The 18,930-nt window shown below is 29.8% G+C and overlaps 1 protein-coding gene across 2 annotated transcripts; it reads left to right on the top strand.

Annotated features, from left to right (window-relative positions):
• The first annotated feature begins 1,061 nt into the window (after window positions 1-1,061).
• On the top strand, window positions 1,062-18,035 carry LOC129964112 (clotting factor B-like). Of its 2 annotated transcripts, XM_056078798.1 has the most exons (8): window positions 1,062-1,202; window positions 3,959-4,207; window positions 6,038-6,157; window positions 7,810-7,883; window positions 11,756-11,850; window positions 13,135-13,394; window positions 16,553-16,719; window positions 17,828-18,035. In XM_056078798.1, exons 1-8 carry the CDS (start codon window positions 1,130-1,132, stop codon window positions 17,999-18,001), a joined length of 1,212 nt encoding a protein of 403 aa, XP_055934773.1. In that variant the 5' UTR covers window positions 1,062-1,129; the 3' UTR covers window positions 18,002-18,035. The 2 variants fall into 2 exon arrangements, with proteins under 2 accessions (XP_055934773.1, XP_055934774.1); XM_056078799.1 differs by lacking the exon at window positions 3,959-4,207.
• The last annotated feature ends 895 nt before the right edge of the window (window positions 18,036-18,930 follow it).

Raw genomic sequence — 18,930 nt, 5'->3', positions numbered from 1 at the left:
ATTTTTCTACGCCAGTTGGGGTAACGCTATGCAGATTATACATTTTTAATTTCCTTTATTCTGTGTTATTTTAATTCAAAAGTACTTCAGAATGAATCTGAAACATGGATTAATTAACAATGCTTAATTTTAAATGCATAAAACATTAAGAAAATAAACAGAATCGTTTGAAATAATCCGCCGAAAAATGTAAACCCTAGCCTCATTAATGTTGGGAGAAAAAAAAAAAAAAGAGAAGCCTTATTCATTTGGCGGTGGGGAAAATGGAAGATTATTTTGGCGGAAAAGTTGGCGATGGGGAAAATGGAAGATTTTTTTTTGGCGGGAAAGTTAGTTTTTAATTAATAATTAAAATTTTAAAAAAAGGGACCCCAGGTGCACATTCCCGACCTCTAAGGTATACATGTACCAAATTTGGTAGCTGTATGTCAAATGACCTGGCCTGTAGAGCACCAACACACACACACACACACACACACACACACACACACACACACACACACACACACACTTTGAGCTTTATTATAAGTATAGATTAATTTTTATTAAAGACAACATTGTTTCCTTGGAAATATGACAATTTAAGGCACGCTTTCATGGAAAAACTGCAACTGTGCAAGAAAGTCTCAAATGTCCATTTATTATAAAATACATATTGACTCTAACTTTAGTATCAATTCAATACCTGTATGCTATCGATTGAGAATTTATTTTAAACTTATTCTGTGTCTCTAAATAACTTATTATGTGAAGAAGTCTTCGCATTTATAGTAACTTTCAATAACTATAAATTTATTACCATGCAAATCGAGATTACATTTACTTTATAGCTTATATACTCTTATAAAAGCAGCATAAAGATGTTACATACCTAAGATTTAACAGCAGAAAATTAAATATCACGCCTTCTACAGTTCATTACATGCTATTTCAAAACTGTCAAAATTACACTGTTTTATTTTTTTAATCCAAGAAAAAGGCATATTACTCATTTCCTTCTCCGGGATATGTTGAAAGAAAAGGAAATAAAAATAAAAGTATCAGAATTCCGGTTCCTTTATAACTCGTCTCTCCCTCAAAAGCTGTCGCGCAATATTTCCAATAACTTCCCTTAGAAGAGAACAAAGAAATGACTCTTGCTTCTGTGCTTTGGGGATTCCTCGTTTACGTCCAATTTATATCTGCGCAAAATGAAAACAATGGTAAGGTGGAGAAATTTAGTAACTGTTCAATAGTAAATTATTTTGAGTGTGTGCATGATATTTCATATGAATAAGATAAGTAGTTTTTGAGATATTCTGAAACTAAGCTTTATTTATTTGTTTTGAGAAAATTAATATTGAAGTCGAAAAATAGTTTAAAAAAAAGAAGAAGAAAAAAAAAAAAAAGAGTTTGAATAAATTCATGTAAATTAAAAAAAAATCCAGAAGCATAAATTAGTTAGCTTTAATTTTTACTTTTGTTTAATAAATCTTTTTGAAAAAAAGTTTATTTATCTCATGTTTATTTAAATACATTTATTTAGAAAAATTGAAATTTCAAGAAAAATCTAATTAAAATTTATGTAAGTTTTTTCCTATAAACAATTTATATAAAAATTCATGTGCAAGTCATAGAGGAACTTATTTTGATCATAAGCATGGAATTTTAGAGTAATAGGATATGTAGTTTTTGAGAAATCCTGCGCACGAACTTCAAGTTTTTTTTTTTTTTTTGTGAAAAAATAGTTTTAAAGTAAAAACAGTTAAAAAGAATTTCAACAATGTAATGTAAATTAAAAAAATCCCAAAAACGTAAGCACTGCCATAATTAGCTTAATTTGTTCCATTTCTCTTTTGAAATGTGAAATTTTTTCCCCTTATGTACATCAAAGAATGCTGCAATTATATGTCTTTTGACGTTCTGGAAGAGGAAGTTCCTGTTTACATTTAATCGGTGTTGTTTTAGCTTTTTCTCAGTAACTCTGAAAGTTAATTCTGAATATTTTAGTACCAAAATGTTCAGAAAAGCTGGAACTCTAACATATATTTTTTTCAAAATATCGAAAAATTTGAAATTTAAGAGTCCTGAGACCCTTTAATCGATTATCGACCAATCAATTTGAAGTATCTGTTTCTTCTCGTTGAGTTTTACTTTTGGTTGTAATTGATTATGTGAAATTCAGAATGATTCCAAATATAAGAAGATATTTATAGATTTAATAAAATTTTAGTAGAGATGTTGTAAGTAGATGGAGGGGGATTCTGTAATGAATATTAAAGCAAAATGCTCAAAAGAACGAGGAGCAAATTATGAACAAAAGGGAGCATAAGAAATAGGTGAAAAATAAAATTTCATTCCAATGAAAGAGTTTTTTAACAGCAACAAAAAAAGGGGAATAATATATACTTACATAATGTATGAGTGTGATTTTATGTTACAGAAAGTAATATCAAAATAATTCAATAATTCTGGCATCATATTATAATGAAATTTTCATTTCACTCATGATGTTACAGAACTGAGGAAAACATATTTGACTTTCTTTTTGTTGTCACACGCTATAATAATTTTCTATCTTTAAAAATAAATTAATTTATAATTATTTCTATTTTTAACAGTAAAAAAACTGCTATGAAGGGTTAATTAAAATCTTAATTTTTCAAATAATTAGCACTATCTTCCCTCTCTGAATATAATAATAATAATTCATTTTTAGAAGTTGCAGAAAAAATAATCTCAATTTTTCATTTTCCATATATTTTAGTCATTGTATCTAATTATATTATTGTAACAAAATCATATACAAAAATATGTTTTTGTCACATCTCTTAAATAGAAATGACAATTTACTATAATCTATAAAATGCTCGAAGTTATATGCTAAAAGTTATTTATTACTTTTATTGCAAATATTTAAAATATAACTCCTATTCTAATAAATATCATGAAATTTATCTTATTATGTCTCATTTTCGGCCCTCGATTTTCAACGTTGCATCAATTTTTGATCATATACATATAATTAAATGCTTGGTAAAAAAACTGAAAATGAATTTTAAAAAAAAATCTAATACAAGATTAATTTTCATGTGTTTAATACTATAGTGGATCGTCTTTATTTGAATTTAACAGATACTTAATAAAAATATGATTTATGGAAAATTTTGAATAATAGGGCTCAAACTGGCAAGTGAGATAGATAGCATCAAACTGAGAAGTGGTGGCTTAGATTTATAAATAAAGTTTTTAAAAATAAAGTAATATAATTATAATTAAAAATATCAATAATTTTTTAGAGATGTTGTGAAAGAAATGATAATTTCAGTAAGCGAAGTATAAAGCACTCTGAATATCATAATTATTAAATAAAAATTCCAAATAAATATTGCAATCCAAACTCTTAAAGAAGAAACCAAAATTTAAAAAAAATGTTTAAATTAAATTAAAAACAGATTTAATTAATTTTTTATTAATTTTAAAGATGTCTGAATTTAATTTAAAAGAGTTTCTTAATTGTTAACATTGTACAGTAGTAAAATCCGAGGATGAATTTACATTAAAAAGTTATTCATTATCCATCTCTGAGGATAGAATATACAGATATATTTAAATAACAAAAACAATCCAAAAATGAAAGCAATTTTAAATTTCGTCTTTTAATTAACCGAAGTAAATTCAAATCAAAAATTGTATTTTAACTTTTTATTAACAATAATCAGAGAAAAAAGTGGAAATTAAAATTTTCTGATCAATGAGTTTCCACTATATGAAGATACTATTTTTCGTGTTCCTTAGATATAATGAACTCAAATAATAGCTTTAATAAAAGTTATTCACTGAATGTATCTTTCTTTTTTCTAAACCGGGATTTATTTTATTATTGTACTTTTATATCAAACTTATATTGTTTCATATTTCTCATATTACATTAGCAATAGACGAATTTTTTTAAATTTTACTTTATGTTTTACTGCAGGGCCAGTGAAATGGACTTACTCTCATTTCAATGCAAACTGTTCAATATCTGGGTATAGATATCTGGATACTTATTGCGTGGATATTCGAATTTGCAAATCTGCTGCAGCTTCCATATCGATGGGTGGATGGCCCCCAGTGTGCGGCTGGGTGGACAATGTTGTTGTACCGAAAGTCTGTTGCGCATTTCCCCTGGTTCTTGGGGGAGCTCTAATGAGGAAGGTGGAAGAAGAAAGGAAGAGCGAATCACGTGTGGTTTTTTTTTTCTTCACTTTGGCTATTATCTATGTCTTTATTTATAATAAAACCGAATGTATGTGTATGGTGGCACTCTAAAGAACAGACCATTTGATCTAGAGTTATATATTTAGGAGGTGATATATATACTTAGGAGGATAGAAATGTGCACCTGGGGGCGATTTTTTTTTTTTGAAGTTTTAATTATAATTTTCATTACAGGGTGTGGCAAAAAAACTCGGACAAAGTTATTGCATCCTAGAATAGATTTTAACTAATTTCTTTTTAATTTGTGTTCATTTCTTTTTGTCTACCATTTCAATTATAAAATATCTTATGATATATAACTTAGTTTATATTTTTTGGCTTTTTTAAACCTTTTGTTTTTGTGGATGAGGGTGTTAAAATAAATAAAAACATGTACCAGGGGAACATTCTAGTAGCTGTTGTACTTCCATGGGTCAAAAAGAAATTCAACAATATAAATTGGACGTTTCAACAAGACTCCGCACCAGCAAGAGTGGTGCAAGGCACATTTTCAGGATGTGATACCAACTGCACAATACTCTCCGAATCTCAATCCTTTGGATTACAGTGTATGGTCCATATTGAAATCTAGGGCTTGCATTAAGCCTTACAAAAGTTTGGACTCTCTAAAGCAATCGCTTCGGCGGGAATGGGGTAGATTAAAGGAAAGATGACTTGCGGCTCATTGTTGAAAATTTCAATAAGCATTTGCGCCTCTGCATCGCTGCAAAAGTCGTCCACTTTTAAACATTAAATTTATTTATTAATAAAAGTCTACTCTTATTATTATTTGTTATATTTTTTTAATTTATTTATATTTAATAAAGTTGTATTAAAAATTGTTTGCCAGGATTTCTTTTTGCCACACCATGTAATAAAAAATTATGTGAAATTTTGGCATCCTTCCACAATAACTCCCAAAAATATTACAGCACAAGAATGGTTTTACATAATCTTAAAGTTAAAAAAAATTAACTTTTTAATGATACAATGTTTTAACCTAAAAACTTATTTTCTGTATTTAATATATATATATATATATATATATATATATATATAATTTATTTCGCTCAAAATAAAATTTAACCTGCACGAACACGTTATGAGTACGTGGTAAAAATTAGTTTTTATCAGCTAGTTGCTATCACGTTGATGAAAACTGAAACTGGAAGATTAAGCTAACTGTTGCTACAAGCTAAACTTAAGGAAATGTAATGTTCATTATGTGTTTGTATGAAATATAATATTTTCTAAAAAAAAAAAAATACAAGAAAAAGTCTTTAGTGACTTTTTAAAATATCTATATTAATAAATAATATAGATATTTTAAAAAGTCAATAAAGACTTTTTAAAATATCTATATTATTTATTCAATAATTCAGTTTTATTTAAAGCATACAAAGTTCAATATATAAAGGACTGAGTGAATTACGAAAATACGAATATCTTTATTCTATAAAAACGCGTGGTTAGTCCTCTCCATCGACTGTCTTGAATGAAATACGCCAATCAGCAGTTGGACTTTCCTCAAGAGAAACAGGCATGTGAACTGCTTGTAATGGGACTCTTTTGCCCATTTTACAGAACACAAAATATTGTTACTCTCGACGTCAAGTCATTAAGTTTGCAACGGATTTTACGATAGAAAAGCAAAGATATTGTGGCTGCCTTTTTTCTTTCATTCTGCTAACTTCGGATCAGTTTTATGAAATATAAATTAATTGTTTTTAATATATTTGTTGAATTTCTAAAATAATTACTTATTCATTGTTAGTAAAATTTACCTTTACATTTTACTTATATGTGACCACCAAAGATTGTGGATATGCTATTTGGGTTCCAAAAATGTCAACGACTGAAATCAACTTCTTCAAAATTTTGGACAGGTTACCGAGCGTCAATCTAAGCGATCTAAGTATATTTGATCCACCACTAGGTACGTAAGCGTAGCATTTTATTTTCTTAACCATACATTTTTTTTATAGTCTTCTTTGGCTCATACACATCTTTGATGTAAGAATGAAGGAAAGTAATTTTTTTTTATTACAATTACATTTTTTAAAGAAATAAGGCACACTCTCGCAATTGAGTAAACCTAATAAATTTTGAGTGTAATAAAATCATACAAAAGTGTCAATTATTGTTTTAATTAATAAAGACCCAATTTTAATATTTAACGATTGATAATAACAAATATTTTACGCCAAGAAGTATTCATATAAATTTGAATACTGATAGCTATACAAAGTTTATCAGAAAACTCTGTGCAATACGAAATATGCCCATTATGGCATCCAATGAGATGAGTTAACTTTTTCTACTTGCTAAATATCCGAAGCTAGTTTAGGGACAACGATGGTTTGATGGTATGGTCTCGGCTTCTGAACCGGATGGTTACGAGTTTGAGACTCAATTCCACCGAAGAACCGTCATGTAAGCTGGTCTAATGCACGATAATCCGTTGGGGCCAAACCTCCTCTCACTGGTGTAGTGTGGAAGCTTGGAGGGTGTGGTGCCAATTCAGGTGTCATCCTCGTCATCTGATCGCGGCTCAGAATTACGAGGTCTGTCGCAAAATGACTCTAGTGTTGCTTTAAAACGGGAAGTTAATTAAACTAAAAAACATCCCAACCTAGTATGGGACTGTAAGATTTCACCAGCTTCCAATCTACCACCAATGAATCCAATAATTAATTTTAGTTATACGGGGAATTTTCATTCTTATATTCGTGAACAAGTTTTTGAAAAATAGATTATCAACAGTTAATCTAGTTAACAGTTTCTTCACTTCATTTCCAGCGTTTTAATAACATTCATAATAATTTGCAACAAACCCTTATATAAAATAGATTAATTTCCTTCATTTCAGATACCATAATGTAAATGATTCGAATAAAATTACAATTACGGATTATTATTTTCATATTCGTAAACAAGTTTTTGAAAAATAGAGTAGCACTGGTTAAGCATTTCTTTCACTGCAGTTCCAACGTTTCAATAATATTCATAGTAACTTGCAACATATACTTGTATGAAACAGATTAATTTCTTTCGTTTCAGAAACCAGAATGTAAATTTTCGAATAAAATTACAATTCAGAATTATTTCGAAATCAAGATGCTATTTGTTACGAATTTTATATGTAATTTTGAGACAGAATTCAGGTTTTTTTTTTCAAAGGAAGTTATTTTCACTTCAGAATTAATGGCATGAAAAAAAAAATCTGAAATACCAAGAAAAAATTTTCATAGTTCATGGAAAATTTAAGTTTTTAAACGGAAAAAGAGTGATGCTTTGGTAAGAATTATCTATATTAAGCAGGAATTAAATAAAAGTTTCATATAATTGCTATTGTATGAGAAAATATAGAAGATCAGCCATTAGCGATGACTTTTCTTTAAAAAAAAATCCTCAAAAATATCATAGAAGAATTTTTAGGAGCATTTTCTCAGAAGAAATTTTTTAATGACATCAATTCTTCCTAATATCCTTAAATATGTGTTAGATTTTGCTTTCCTATAAAATAAATAATAATTATTCCCGATTTTAATGAGTTTTTGTTTTGTTTTGTTTTTATTTATATTTCAGCTGAAACAACTGGATGGGGTTATGGAGGTGGTATTGGTGGATCACTTTCGATACAGGGACAATTTCCGTGGATGGTAAGCAATATTCGTTTTGAAGCATGAAAGCAACTCCTGAAATCAATTCCTCTAAAAATTACTCCCGTGATAATATTTAAAATCAGGAAAATTAATGTATTTCTATAAAATAATAAATTTTGTTTACCTAACCATAAGAAAACAAAATCGAAGCTGCTCATCAGCATCAACTTAAATCAAGCATCAAAATTTGATAAACAGGATGATAATGAACCCGATGTGATAATACACAGGCAGACGCGCATTAATTGGCATTGAACCGGACATAGGAATTTATTTATAGTGCAAGAGCAAGTGAGCTGTTGAAATTGTAATGGCGACAGAATATTAGGCATCAAAATGAGAGAGTCTGCTCCATGTTATTCCGGAACAATGATACCCGATAGTTTGCAAAGATACTTCTTTCACAAAATACTGTAACATTTGGTTTAGTCACAGATAGTTCTTGGCACACTGCTAAAATTTAAAGAATAATTCCAACGAATTCTGAAACTTTTACTAATATGTCAACACCAATGTACCAGTTTTTAAACTTGTAGTGGTGATTTCAGAAGTCAGTCAAACAATAAAAAAAGAACCATAACACCAGCAAATGAAATTAATGCCGGGTTTACACTCGGTCAGTTATAAGACGGCCAGTAGGCAGCGCATGCGTAAAAAGGAACTTCTTTATGTTTGCTACAATTTCATAAGATAGATTCAGGCATTCCATGCTTGGCTATAAATTGCCATTTTGGCGTCTCTGAATTTTTTGCTGCATATCGTATTAAAATTATGGATATTTACACAAAGAAATATGTTAAAATAAAAAAAAAAGTCAACACACCTATATTTGAAAAACTATAGTAAAAAAAAAATAGCAAATAAAATGATAACACACAATCAACCTCGCATCAGAATGAACAAAGAGCAAAAAATGTCGGAATTAATCTATACTTATAATAAAGCTCAATGTGTGTGTGTGTGTGTGTTGGCGCTCTACAGGTCAGGTCATTTGACATACAGCTATCAAATTTGGTACATGTATACCTTAGAGGTCGGGAATGTGCACCTGGGGTCCCTTTTTTTGAAATTTTAATTAGAATTTTAATTATTAGTTAAAAACTAACTTTCCCGCCAAAAAACTCTTCCATTTTCTCCACCGCCAACTTTTCCGCCAAAAAAATCTCCCATTTTCCCCACTGCCAACTTTCAGTTATTTTTTTCTCCCAACAGAATTGAGGCTAGGGTTAACATTTTTCGGCGGATTATTTCAAACGATTCTGTTTATTTTCTTAATGTTTTATGCATTTAAAATTAAACATTGTTAATTAATCCATGTTTCACATTCATTCTAAAGTACTTTTGAATTAAAATAACACAGAATAAAGGAAATTAAAAATGTATAATCTGCATAGCGTTACCCCAACTGGCGTAGAAAAATTCACGCACTTGCGTTAACGTAACTGACGAAGAAAATTCACGCATGCGCATTGTTTTCTGGCTGTTGACTTGGCAACCAACGGATGATTTAAATTATTTTTAGGTTAGTTGCATGCTTTTTTAAGTAAATTGTATTTATGTTATATATTTTTTGTATATGCTTATAGTTTTAAGTAGTTTTTTTTAACCTATTTTCAATGATTTAAATTATTTTTAGGTTAATTGGATGCTTTTGTAATTAAATTGTATTTATGTTAGTTATATACTTTTTTGTATATGCTTATAGTTTTAAGTACATCGTTTTTTAAGTATTTTTTTAAACCTGTTTTCGACCGATTATTTTAAACGATTCATTTTATTTTTTTAGTGTTTGATGCATTTAAAATTAAACATTGTTAATGAATCGATCTGTTCATGATGAATCTGAGAAATTTTTGTTGACAAATTCTTGAGATATTACATAAATTAAGAAAGATATTCTTTAGTGCCCATAAAGTCTAAACGCTCAGTGACTCTATTATCAGTAATCATAGTATTAAAAAAATGCTTTGTTTCAGTAAAAAATATTATTATATTAATTGCAGATTAATCATTTACACTTTAATTTAAAGCATAATTTCTACGAGGGGTAACAGAAAATTAGATAGATACATATCAGGCTATGACTGAAGGCCCTTATAATATTATGAGTGAATTATATGACTATAAAAATTTGAAGTTTTAAAATATTTTGCCGAAGAATCTATTAAAGTTGGAATTGCGTAAAATATTTAATGGTACGACCGGAGTTTAACCTCCTGCTTGGAGCAATTTTTAAAAATCGCCAACAACGACCTTGCGAAATGTTCAAAAGCAAAGGAGCAGATGTTCACTTATAGTGCATAATAAAGATTGCCAGCTTTGGAGCGTTATCGCAACTTGGCGAAGAAGGGGGTTAAACTCCGGTTCAACCTATTTAATTATTAAAATTTAAACGAACATTAAGATTGGCGAACCGGCTGGTCGCCAAAGGCGGCTAGTCTATGATAAGTGATCAATTTTTTCACACCAAAAAACCCGCCAAATTCTACAAACGCATGCGCAGTAAGAAAAAATATGGTGCAGCGGCTTGTAGTTGTCCAGCTTTGAACAGCATGACTGAACAGGATTTTTCAGCCTTTCTACGCATGGGCTGCCTACTTGTGGTATTATAACTGGCCGAGAGTGTAAACCCGGCATAATATAAACTATAAGGCATTCAGTTACCATGTAAAATTTTCTATAGATTATTTCGCATGTTTTCGTGTAGTTCTTCATCTGTCTTTCTAGCTTATTTCATTTATCTATATTAGCACATTTCTTTAAATAAAATTAAGAAGTGTTTGAGCGATTAAAAAATATTTTGTTTTATTCTGATTACTTTGCAATAAAGAAACAAAGAAAAACTTGATCATCCTGTTTTTAGAAGAGATTATTTTGCAACTGAGAGAAAAAAAACAGGAAGGAAAACAGGTTCTTGGAATCAAAAAATATTGTTCAATAGAAAAGAAAAAAAATTTAGGTTTTGTATTTTAATGGTCTGGTACGCACTAATGCTACTTAAAACCTAAAATACATAAATGGAGAGTCTAGATTTATTCAAACTAAAGGAGTTTATAAGATATCTTGCAGCACATTGATAATGTTCCATTATCAGAACTAATCCCTCTTTCTATCCATTTTTAATAAAAAGTAAAGAATATAAAGTGTCTACAATACTAGCTGCGATTACAGTGACTATCAAAATTTTGAGTTCAAAGTCTTCTAGAACAAGAAATACATACTCATGTTACTTTCATGAATGAGAAGTTTGAGATAAAAAGTATTTAAAAAAATTGAGAATGAACTCGTGGAGCCATGAATGAGAAATCTGAGATAAAAAATATTTTTAAAAATGGGAATGAATTCATGGAACCAAATTAATAACACATGCTAAGATTTTGGATCACCTTTTTAGCTCTCAGAAATAATTTAGCTCTCAGTAAATTTAGCCTTTTTAGCTCTCAGAATAAATAATATAGTATTAGTTGCATATACATTATTTCTAAAACAATTATTAAAAAAAAAGAAATTAAAATATATAAAAAAATATAGCAGCTTACTTCTGAAATACAAATGGCAGACTCGAAGAGTTCTATTTACACTTATAATTTCAAGCGTTGATTAACTGTTTGTCGAAAGGAGCCAAAAGAATAGCCAACGTCATGCTTTCGTCGTGCCCTGTGAGAAAAAAAAAATGTGAAATGAAATTTTTCTTTGATATGCTTCTCTCATATGTGCGCCCATTGAAAGGTAAAAACGAAACATTTTTGAAAATTGCAATTTTATTAAGGGTAGCTTATAACAAGCACATAGTTCTGTTTAATGAGGTTTATTTATGAAATATTTCTTTTCTTTTCTTTAAAATTGTAATTACTAAACAACCGTAATAGGTGACGATTCAGGAAAACGGAAAGCATTTGTGTGGTGGAAGCTTAATCGATAGAACTCACGTTTTGACTGCAGCTCATTGTTTTGGCTTTAGAAGGTAAGAATTGAAACCAAACGGTTAACTTAAAATCGAACATATTTACTTTAACAGAATGTAAATGCCTTACAAAATTAAAATCTCTCAAAATTTTATGAAAACACCAATTTCAAAAAAAGAAGAAAAGTTTCAATATGCTTTAAAAAAGAACTAAAAGCATTGCAAAAATATTAGTAAATGATAATACGATAGGTTTTTTTTCCCGAAAATTAAATAAATGATTTTGTTTGAATGTATGGATTAAGTAGGTTTTTTTAATGCTTTTATTTAATTTTAAATATTTCATTCTTCTGCAAATGGAATTTCTTAATCAATTTTTTACTCCTACTTTGGAGATCTGAAATGTTACATAACTTTTCATAATTCCCATGACAATACAATATTTTTGTAATTTCGAACTTTTAATTATTAATCATTATATTAATTTAGCTAAATATTTTTCAGGAAGATGGTGCCAAATTGGCAGCATGGGAAGTATTAATTTTCAGTTTACACCATATTTATAATTTATGAGTTATAAAATATATTAAAGAATAGAAAGTAAAATATAATAATAAAATTTTAAATGCCATTTTGTTAGAACGATTATAAGAATGAAATAATATATATATATTTTTAAATCGGAAATCAAACAATATTTTAAAAGAAATTAAGACTGTTTAAATATCATAAAAGAGAAATTCGAGTTCATCCATTAAAAATTAAAATATATTATGCATGTGATTGAATTTCAATTTACATAGAATTTTTCTATCAGAATATTAAGTTTGATGATTTTGCTTTAACATCTAAATTCAATTTTTATCCACTTTTAAGATTTCTTTGTAAGAGAAAGAACCAGATAGGGCCCTGAACCTAGTAGGAAAGAAGAATGGAATTTGCTGCATTAGGGATTTGCTGATGCAGTATTTTAAATCGGCATGTGTTAGAATCACTGTGGGAAAATAAGAGTCCGCGCAATTTAGTAATCAAAATAAAATGGAAGCTAGAATTCAATTGATTAGAAAATAATTATTGGTATAAATTGAAATATTTACACATATATTGATGATGCGTGTTTTTCTTTGCCTTCTGTTTTTCTTTAAGTTCTTTCTTTTACATAATGAATAGCTATGAAATTTCAATATTTTTTAAATTTTATTTATAGAAAGTATGTACTCTTTTGTATCCATTTCTCAGCGTCATTTTGCATGAAAATAAAATTAATTCATTAAAAAATTATATAAAATTATTATTATAATAAAATTAATTAAAATTAAATAAAATCATAAAAAATATTTCCAGGAATACTTTGAATCCTACCAATTTCGCAATTCGTGCAGGAGACATCAACCTAAATAATGGTTACTCAGTCAATGTGACGAAAATCATTCTCCACGAAAGGTTCATTCCTGGCCAGTACTATAACGATATCGCAATTCTGATCCTAGAAAAAGAGGTTGAACAATTTCTTCGTCCTATATGCTTACCATCTCCAGAATTATCTGTTAGAAATCTTACAGGTGCCAACACATCTATGTTGGGATGGGGACACACATCATATCGTAAGTCCAAACATATTTTATTATTATTTAAAACTGCTTTATTGTTAATAATAAAATGAAGGTTCGATTCTGTGACTAATGGATATTTCCATTCTAATAATAGGCCATATCATAACAAAACTATAAAGGCACTATTTACAGAGTGCTCGAATTTTACATAAAGCAAACAGTCATTTATATATGAACTAAAGTTTCACTGAAATAATTAGCGTTATAAATTGATTAGAATGTTAAATCATTTTCTTTTTTTCAAAGAAGCGAAATATTTGTTATCTGTCAAACCTGCCATTCCAGGTTATATGTTACAGATCATTTTATGATAAATATAGCATTTAATATAGTAGAGATCAAAGCTAAGACAAAGAGTATGACAGCATGGTATGAAATTGAGATAGAAAAAATATCTCATTTTCTCTATAATCAACTCCTTAACTGCCAGCGAAGTAGAATACTGATGGACTGCCTGTATGCTTTCTCTGTTAAGCACTGGCAGATTATTTTTCTCATTTTGCAACATATTGTTTCGAATCTGTGATGCTGCTTCCCAGCATAGTTGGTTCCATCATCAGAAAGACTGTTTTACAGTCATCTGTATTGGACGGAGTCCGGGTGTCGCGTCGGAGGTCTCAGAACTTGGCGACCATTTGGCGACTTTGGCGCCCAAATAGATTATACCCGAAACATCGAGAATTTTCCCGATTCGTCCATTGGGAACCGAGATACGCTTCAAAAGTTCATGATTGGTTGAGAGGCTTCTAGCCCCGCCTCCTGAGACCTATAAAAGGAGGCAGTCTGCTGCTGCCAGAGCGGTAGTCGGAATCGACGCTAAACAACGGGTATTCCAGAGATTAGCAGAGCAGCGAAGGAGTCAAGCTAGTTCTGAACTAAGCTGTGCGCTACTGTCTGCAGTAGAGTCTTGTTGTGTGCACGTCTCGGTTGAAGATAATTGTCTTCTCTATGCTCTATATAGTTGTCGTCTTTGTGCTGTCCTGTGTGTCGTAGTGTCAATAAAAGTGTTGTGTGTTCGTCTACTGAAAGGACTGATCATTGTGTTGTATTATCTTCATACCATACACAACCACTAAATACACACAAGTAAACGAACCCGAAGGATTGATAATGATAGAGGGAAATCCGTAACAATAATTAAAGGCCATTTGGCTCACGTGAGAACTTCCACTCTTCCTCATACAAATTTGAGACAATATTTGTATGAGGAACAGTGAGGGATTTAGATATTTTATTACCCTAGGCAGTGGACACTATGAGGTTCCTTTTTAATAAACTGGACAGTTTAATATCACATTTCAACACATTTTGTACTTAATGAGCTAACTTATGATTTATTTTAGATATTACTTTATTCTACTAATTTTGTCAGAGGTTTTATTCATTTATTATGATTTATGACTGAGTTCTTATTATGATTTATATATGTCCATACATTATTTTATTTCAATAAACGCTTAGTACTTATAAACACCGTAATAACTATCTGAACGAAGTAACCTGATCTGACTACAGTAATCTGAACGAAGATTCAGATTCAAACAGATTGGAATCGGGCCAATTATACTTTACCAGGTTTCAGCATTATTTTAAAATTTAAGCTCATAAAACTTATAATTTTTATTAATTTATTTACCTGTAAATTAGGTTACTGATATTTTTTAATCGATCTCCATACAGCCTCCCTCAGACCAGGGGCTCTAGTCAGTTGCCTAATCGAAAATCCGATTACTAATCGCCTTATATATTCTGTAATTCGTATTCCTCGAGATATCAATCGTAGTACCGGGGAGTTGATCTTTAATAAATTGACTGAACTGTTAAATAATATTTTTTCTCTCTGTTCTATTCATAATGAAGTTAAATTTTACAAAAAAAAAAAATTGAAGCAAATTTCTTTTATTAAGACTTCTAAGTAAGGAAAAAAAATCTAGGAAAGAAAGATCCTACAAGAGAGAACATTTCATGATACTGTGGTGAAAGCTTATAAGTTAACAGCTACGGTACCAGAGCAATTGCTTTTGTATCGTGGTCATGTTACTGGGCAGCGAACCACAAGGTCCCAGATTCTATCCTTACTCATAACAATCTTCCATACTAGTGACTTCGGACGATGAATCTTCAACCTTCTTACAGCTGTTGTGGCGCCATCTACCCACAGCAAACAAAAGTCGCCATCGATTTAATATAATTGTGAATCTGGAAGGATCAGAAGAAATTCTACATGTCTTGTTCTTTATGTCATCACAAAAAGTCAATCATTACTAATAAAAAAGCGAATGAGTGTGTGATTACGTGCTTGAGTGTGTTAGTTTTCTACAGAAAAAATCATTAGATATAGAGCTTTCATATTCATAAATTGCCCGGTGATAATCTGACATCTTGGAACAATTTAAATTTTTTTTAGAATTTTAATTATATAAAAGTTTTTAAAATTTTAATTTTTTTCAGCTGTAAATTCCACAAATAATATTGCACACCCATCGCTTTTACGCTTCTCCGATTCAATGATGCCAATTTAGTAGACGTGATGTTCTTCCTTAATAGTCAATTATTGCATAAAAACTATTATTACTCCACTTTACAATTTAAACAGTTACATTTTCATTGATATCAGTTTTACTTCAGTACACCTTTTCTTTTTACTCATCTTAACACTCCCACGAGAGGGCACCTCTTTTGAAGATTCCGGCATGCTGGTTGGTTCTCGTACAGAAATGGTAGGGGGTCGGCTACCTCCTTCTGATGACGAGATATCTTTCCCACGGGAAGAGTTGTACTGTGCCCGATGATGACCCTTAGGACTCAACCTTAGTTCCCACAAATACTGTCGCAGCGGTCAGGTCATTCAAATTTAATCCGAATGCCTTTAATTAGGCGAGGCTGAGTAACCTTGCGTGGTTACTCATCTTAATTTTTTTTTATTTCATAACAATATTTTTATATTTGAGTTATTGAATTTATACTCGTGTGCGACTCGATGAATACATACATTTAATACTTTTTTTGTTCAAGTTACCGTTATTATAATTTAGGACAAATTGTGAAAAAAGATATAAAAATATATACTGATCACCCCTATATTATCATGTTTCGATCTTTTGGCCTAGAGTTCCTGATTTCCTTACATTCTTTTTTTCTCTTTGAAGATGGCAAAGGGACAGATAAATTGCAGGTTGTAGAAAACATTCCTGTTGTCCCCAATGAAAAATGTCGTCAAGCCTATCGCCGAGTTGGCAGGAGTCGGTTGCCAAGGGGCATCACCAATGACTTCATTTGTGCAGGTCTAGAGGAAGGAGGCAAAGATGCTTGTCAAGTAAGAATACATTTATAGATAAATTTTCAGACATTCACACTTTCAGGTTCACATATTTATAGATAGCTTGAAATCCCCGCGATAATAAATACTAGACAATATGATTTATCGTTAGGTTTGCCATGGCTACCAAACACTGAAACATGCAAAAAATGGATAAATATATCTTGCATGTTTATTATTTTATTCTGATTTTTAAGAGAAATCGATAAAGTTAAAGTAATCTAATAAAATAAAAGCATAAAATAATATAAAAAATCTCGAGCCTAATCTTTTTTGATCCAATCATATTTTAAAATTCATTTTACTTTTTTAATTATAGTATTTTTTTTCACATAGTTATAAGATTTCTACACTGGCACTACTTTCTTCACTGGCAACATGTTCCTTGCGACCGAACATTGAGTAAACATTAGAAAAAAAAAATAATCTCTTCAAACTTGGACTGGATTGGCAAATACATATTCTCGGAGTTTTACTAGACAACAATCGCAAAAACCTTGGGCTAATTTCTCTTCCCTACTGAATTCTATAGTATTTTCCAACTTTAGATGGATTATTATTTTTTTCTAAATAGAATTTTAGATTTACAAAGTGATTGAATAGAATACCAATGTTACAATCCTTAATACAGAGTTTAGGGCTAAAACGGAACAAATAATGAGTATTGAAAGACAGAGTGAATAGAACTGAGTACTGAAATATAGTAATAATACCGTGTACACAGTACATATGGCAAACCTATCTAATGAACAATGATTAACCAACGATTCTATTTACATAAAACTAGCTATTTCTTAAATTTGCTCGCAAAAAGGTAGCATTATGAATCTCTTAGGAATTCAGTTTCCCCTATATAGTAAAAAATACTTTAAGTTTCTCCAACAGAATAAAGCTATTGATGGAAAAGTACACTACAGTCAATATCCTTTATAACCACTATATTAAAATAAATATCGTTTTCTATTAAATAAATGTTATTCATATATTAAACTAAGTTTAAAAAAATAAAAAAACATTCTGCAAACTTCAAATTTTAAAAAAGATATTTTCAGTATAAATATTATATTTTGCTCTCATCTATTTTTTTCCCTTCCTTTTCTTTCAGAGTGATTCTGGCGGTCCTTTGATGTACCCAGATGAAGGTTATTTTCGCAATATCCGATGGGTGCAAGTGGGTATCGTTTCCTTCGGTTTCCGGTGCGGTGAACCAGGATTTCCAGGAGTGTACACACGTGTCTCAAGTCACATGAACTGGATATTGCAAAATATGAAAAGCTAAGCATTTCAAATTGTAATAAAATATTCGTGTTTTCTTTTGGCGTCTTAATTTTTTCGGTTATTTTTTCAATTATTGTATTGTTTACATGTGAATGTCTACATTTAATGCGCATATGGTAAAAATTATCACTTTAAATACATTTCCACTTTACACTAGCCAAGATAGGCGACCAGCTGGTTCACCATTCTTATTAGTAATGTTAATTCAGCTACCTCACTAGAATTTAAATTTTTTTCGAAATTATCTAACTGAATAATTTAAAGCTGATATTATATATCAACAATTACATCGCTGTTCTGACACCACGGCAAACGAAGTGAAGGGAAGAGAAGGAACTTTGGTGCAGAAGATGCCAGCAGCTTAAAAAAGGAACTCCAAGGTATGGGTTTCAAACCATAATAGTACATATATGAATAATGTTTATTTATTAGAGATAATAAAAATAAATTCTGTTTTCAAAAAATGTATTATCATTCTTGTCGGGTTTCAAACCATAATAGTACATATATGAATAATGTTTATTTATTAGAGATAATAAAAATAAATTCTGTTTTCAAAAAATGTATTATCATTCTTGTCGGGTTTCAAACCATAATAGTACATATATGAATAATGTTTATTTATTAGAGATAATAAAAATAAATTCTGTTTTCAAAAACTGTATTATCATTCTTGTCAAGGCTAACGATAGTTGAAATTTCAGAAATCCAATGAATTGTTAGTTTAGAAACTTATTATATAAAATTGAAAACTCAAACTCATAATTATATACAATTGTGTATAATGGAAAAAATGAATTCTTCGAAACAATATTTTGAAAGATAATCACCATTCGCAAAAATCACCCAAATCAAGCAAAAATTTTGATGATTCAAAATGTGTAAGACGAAATAAATGAAATTTTTTTCCATCTTTTTATCTTTCGAAAT

The sequence above is a fragment of the Argiope bruennichi genome, chromosome 3, assembly GCF_947563725.1.
Source record: "Argiope bruennichi chromosome 3, qqArgBrue1.1, whole genome shotgun sequence".
NCBI classification, from domain to species: domain Eukaryota; kingdom Metazoa; phylum Arthropoda; class Arachnida; order Araneae; family Araneidae; genus Argiope; species Argiope bruennichi.
Note: the sequence above shows the minus strand (reverse complement) of the source record. Positions and strands in the feature narration are given on the sequence as shown.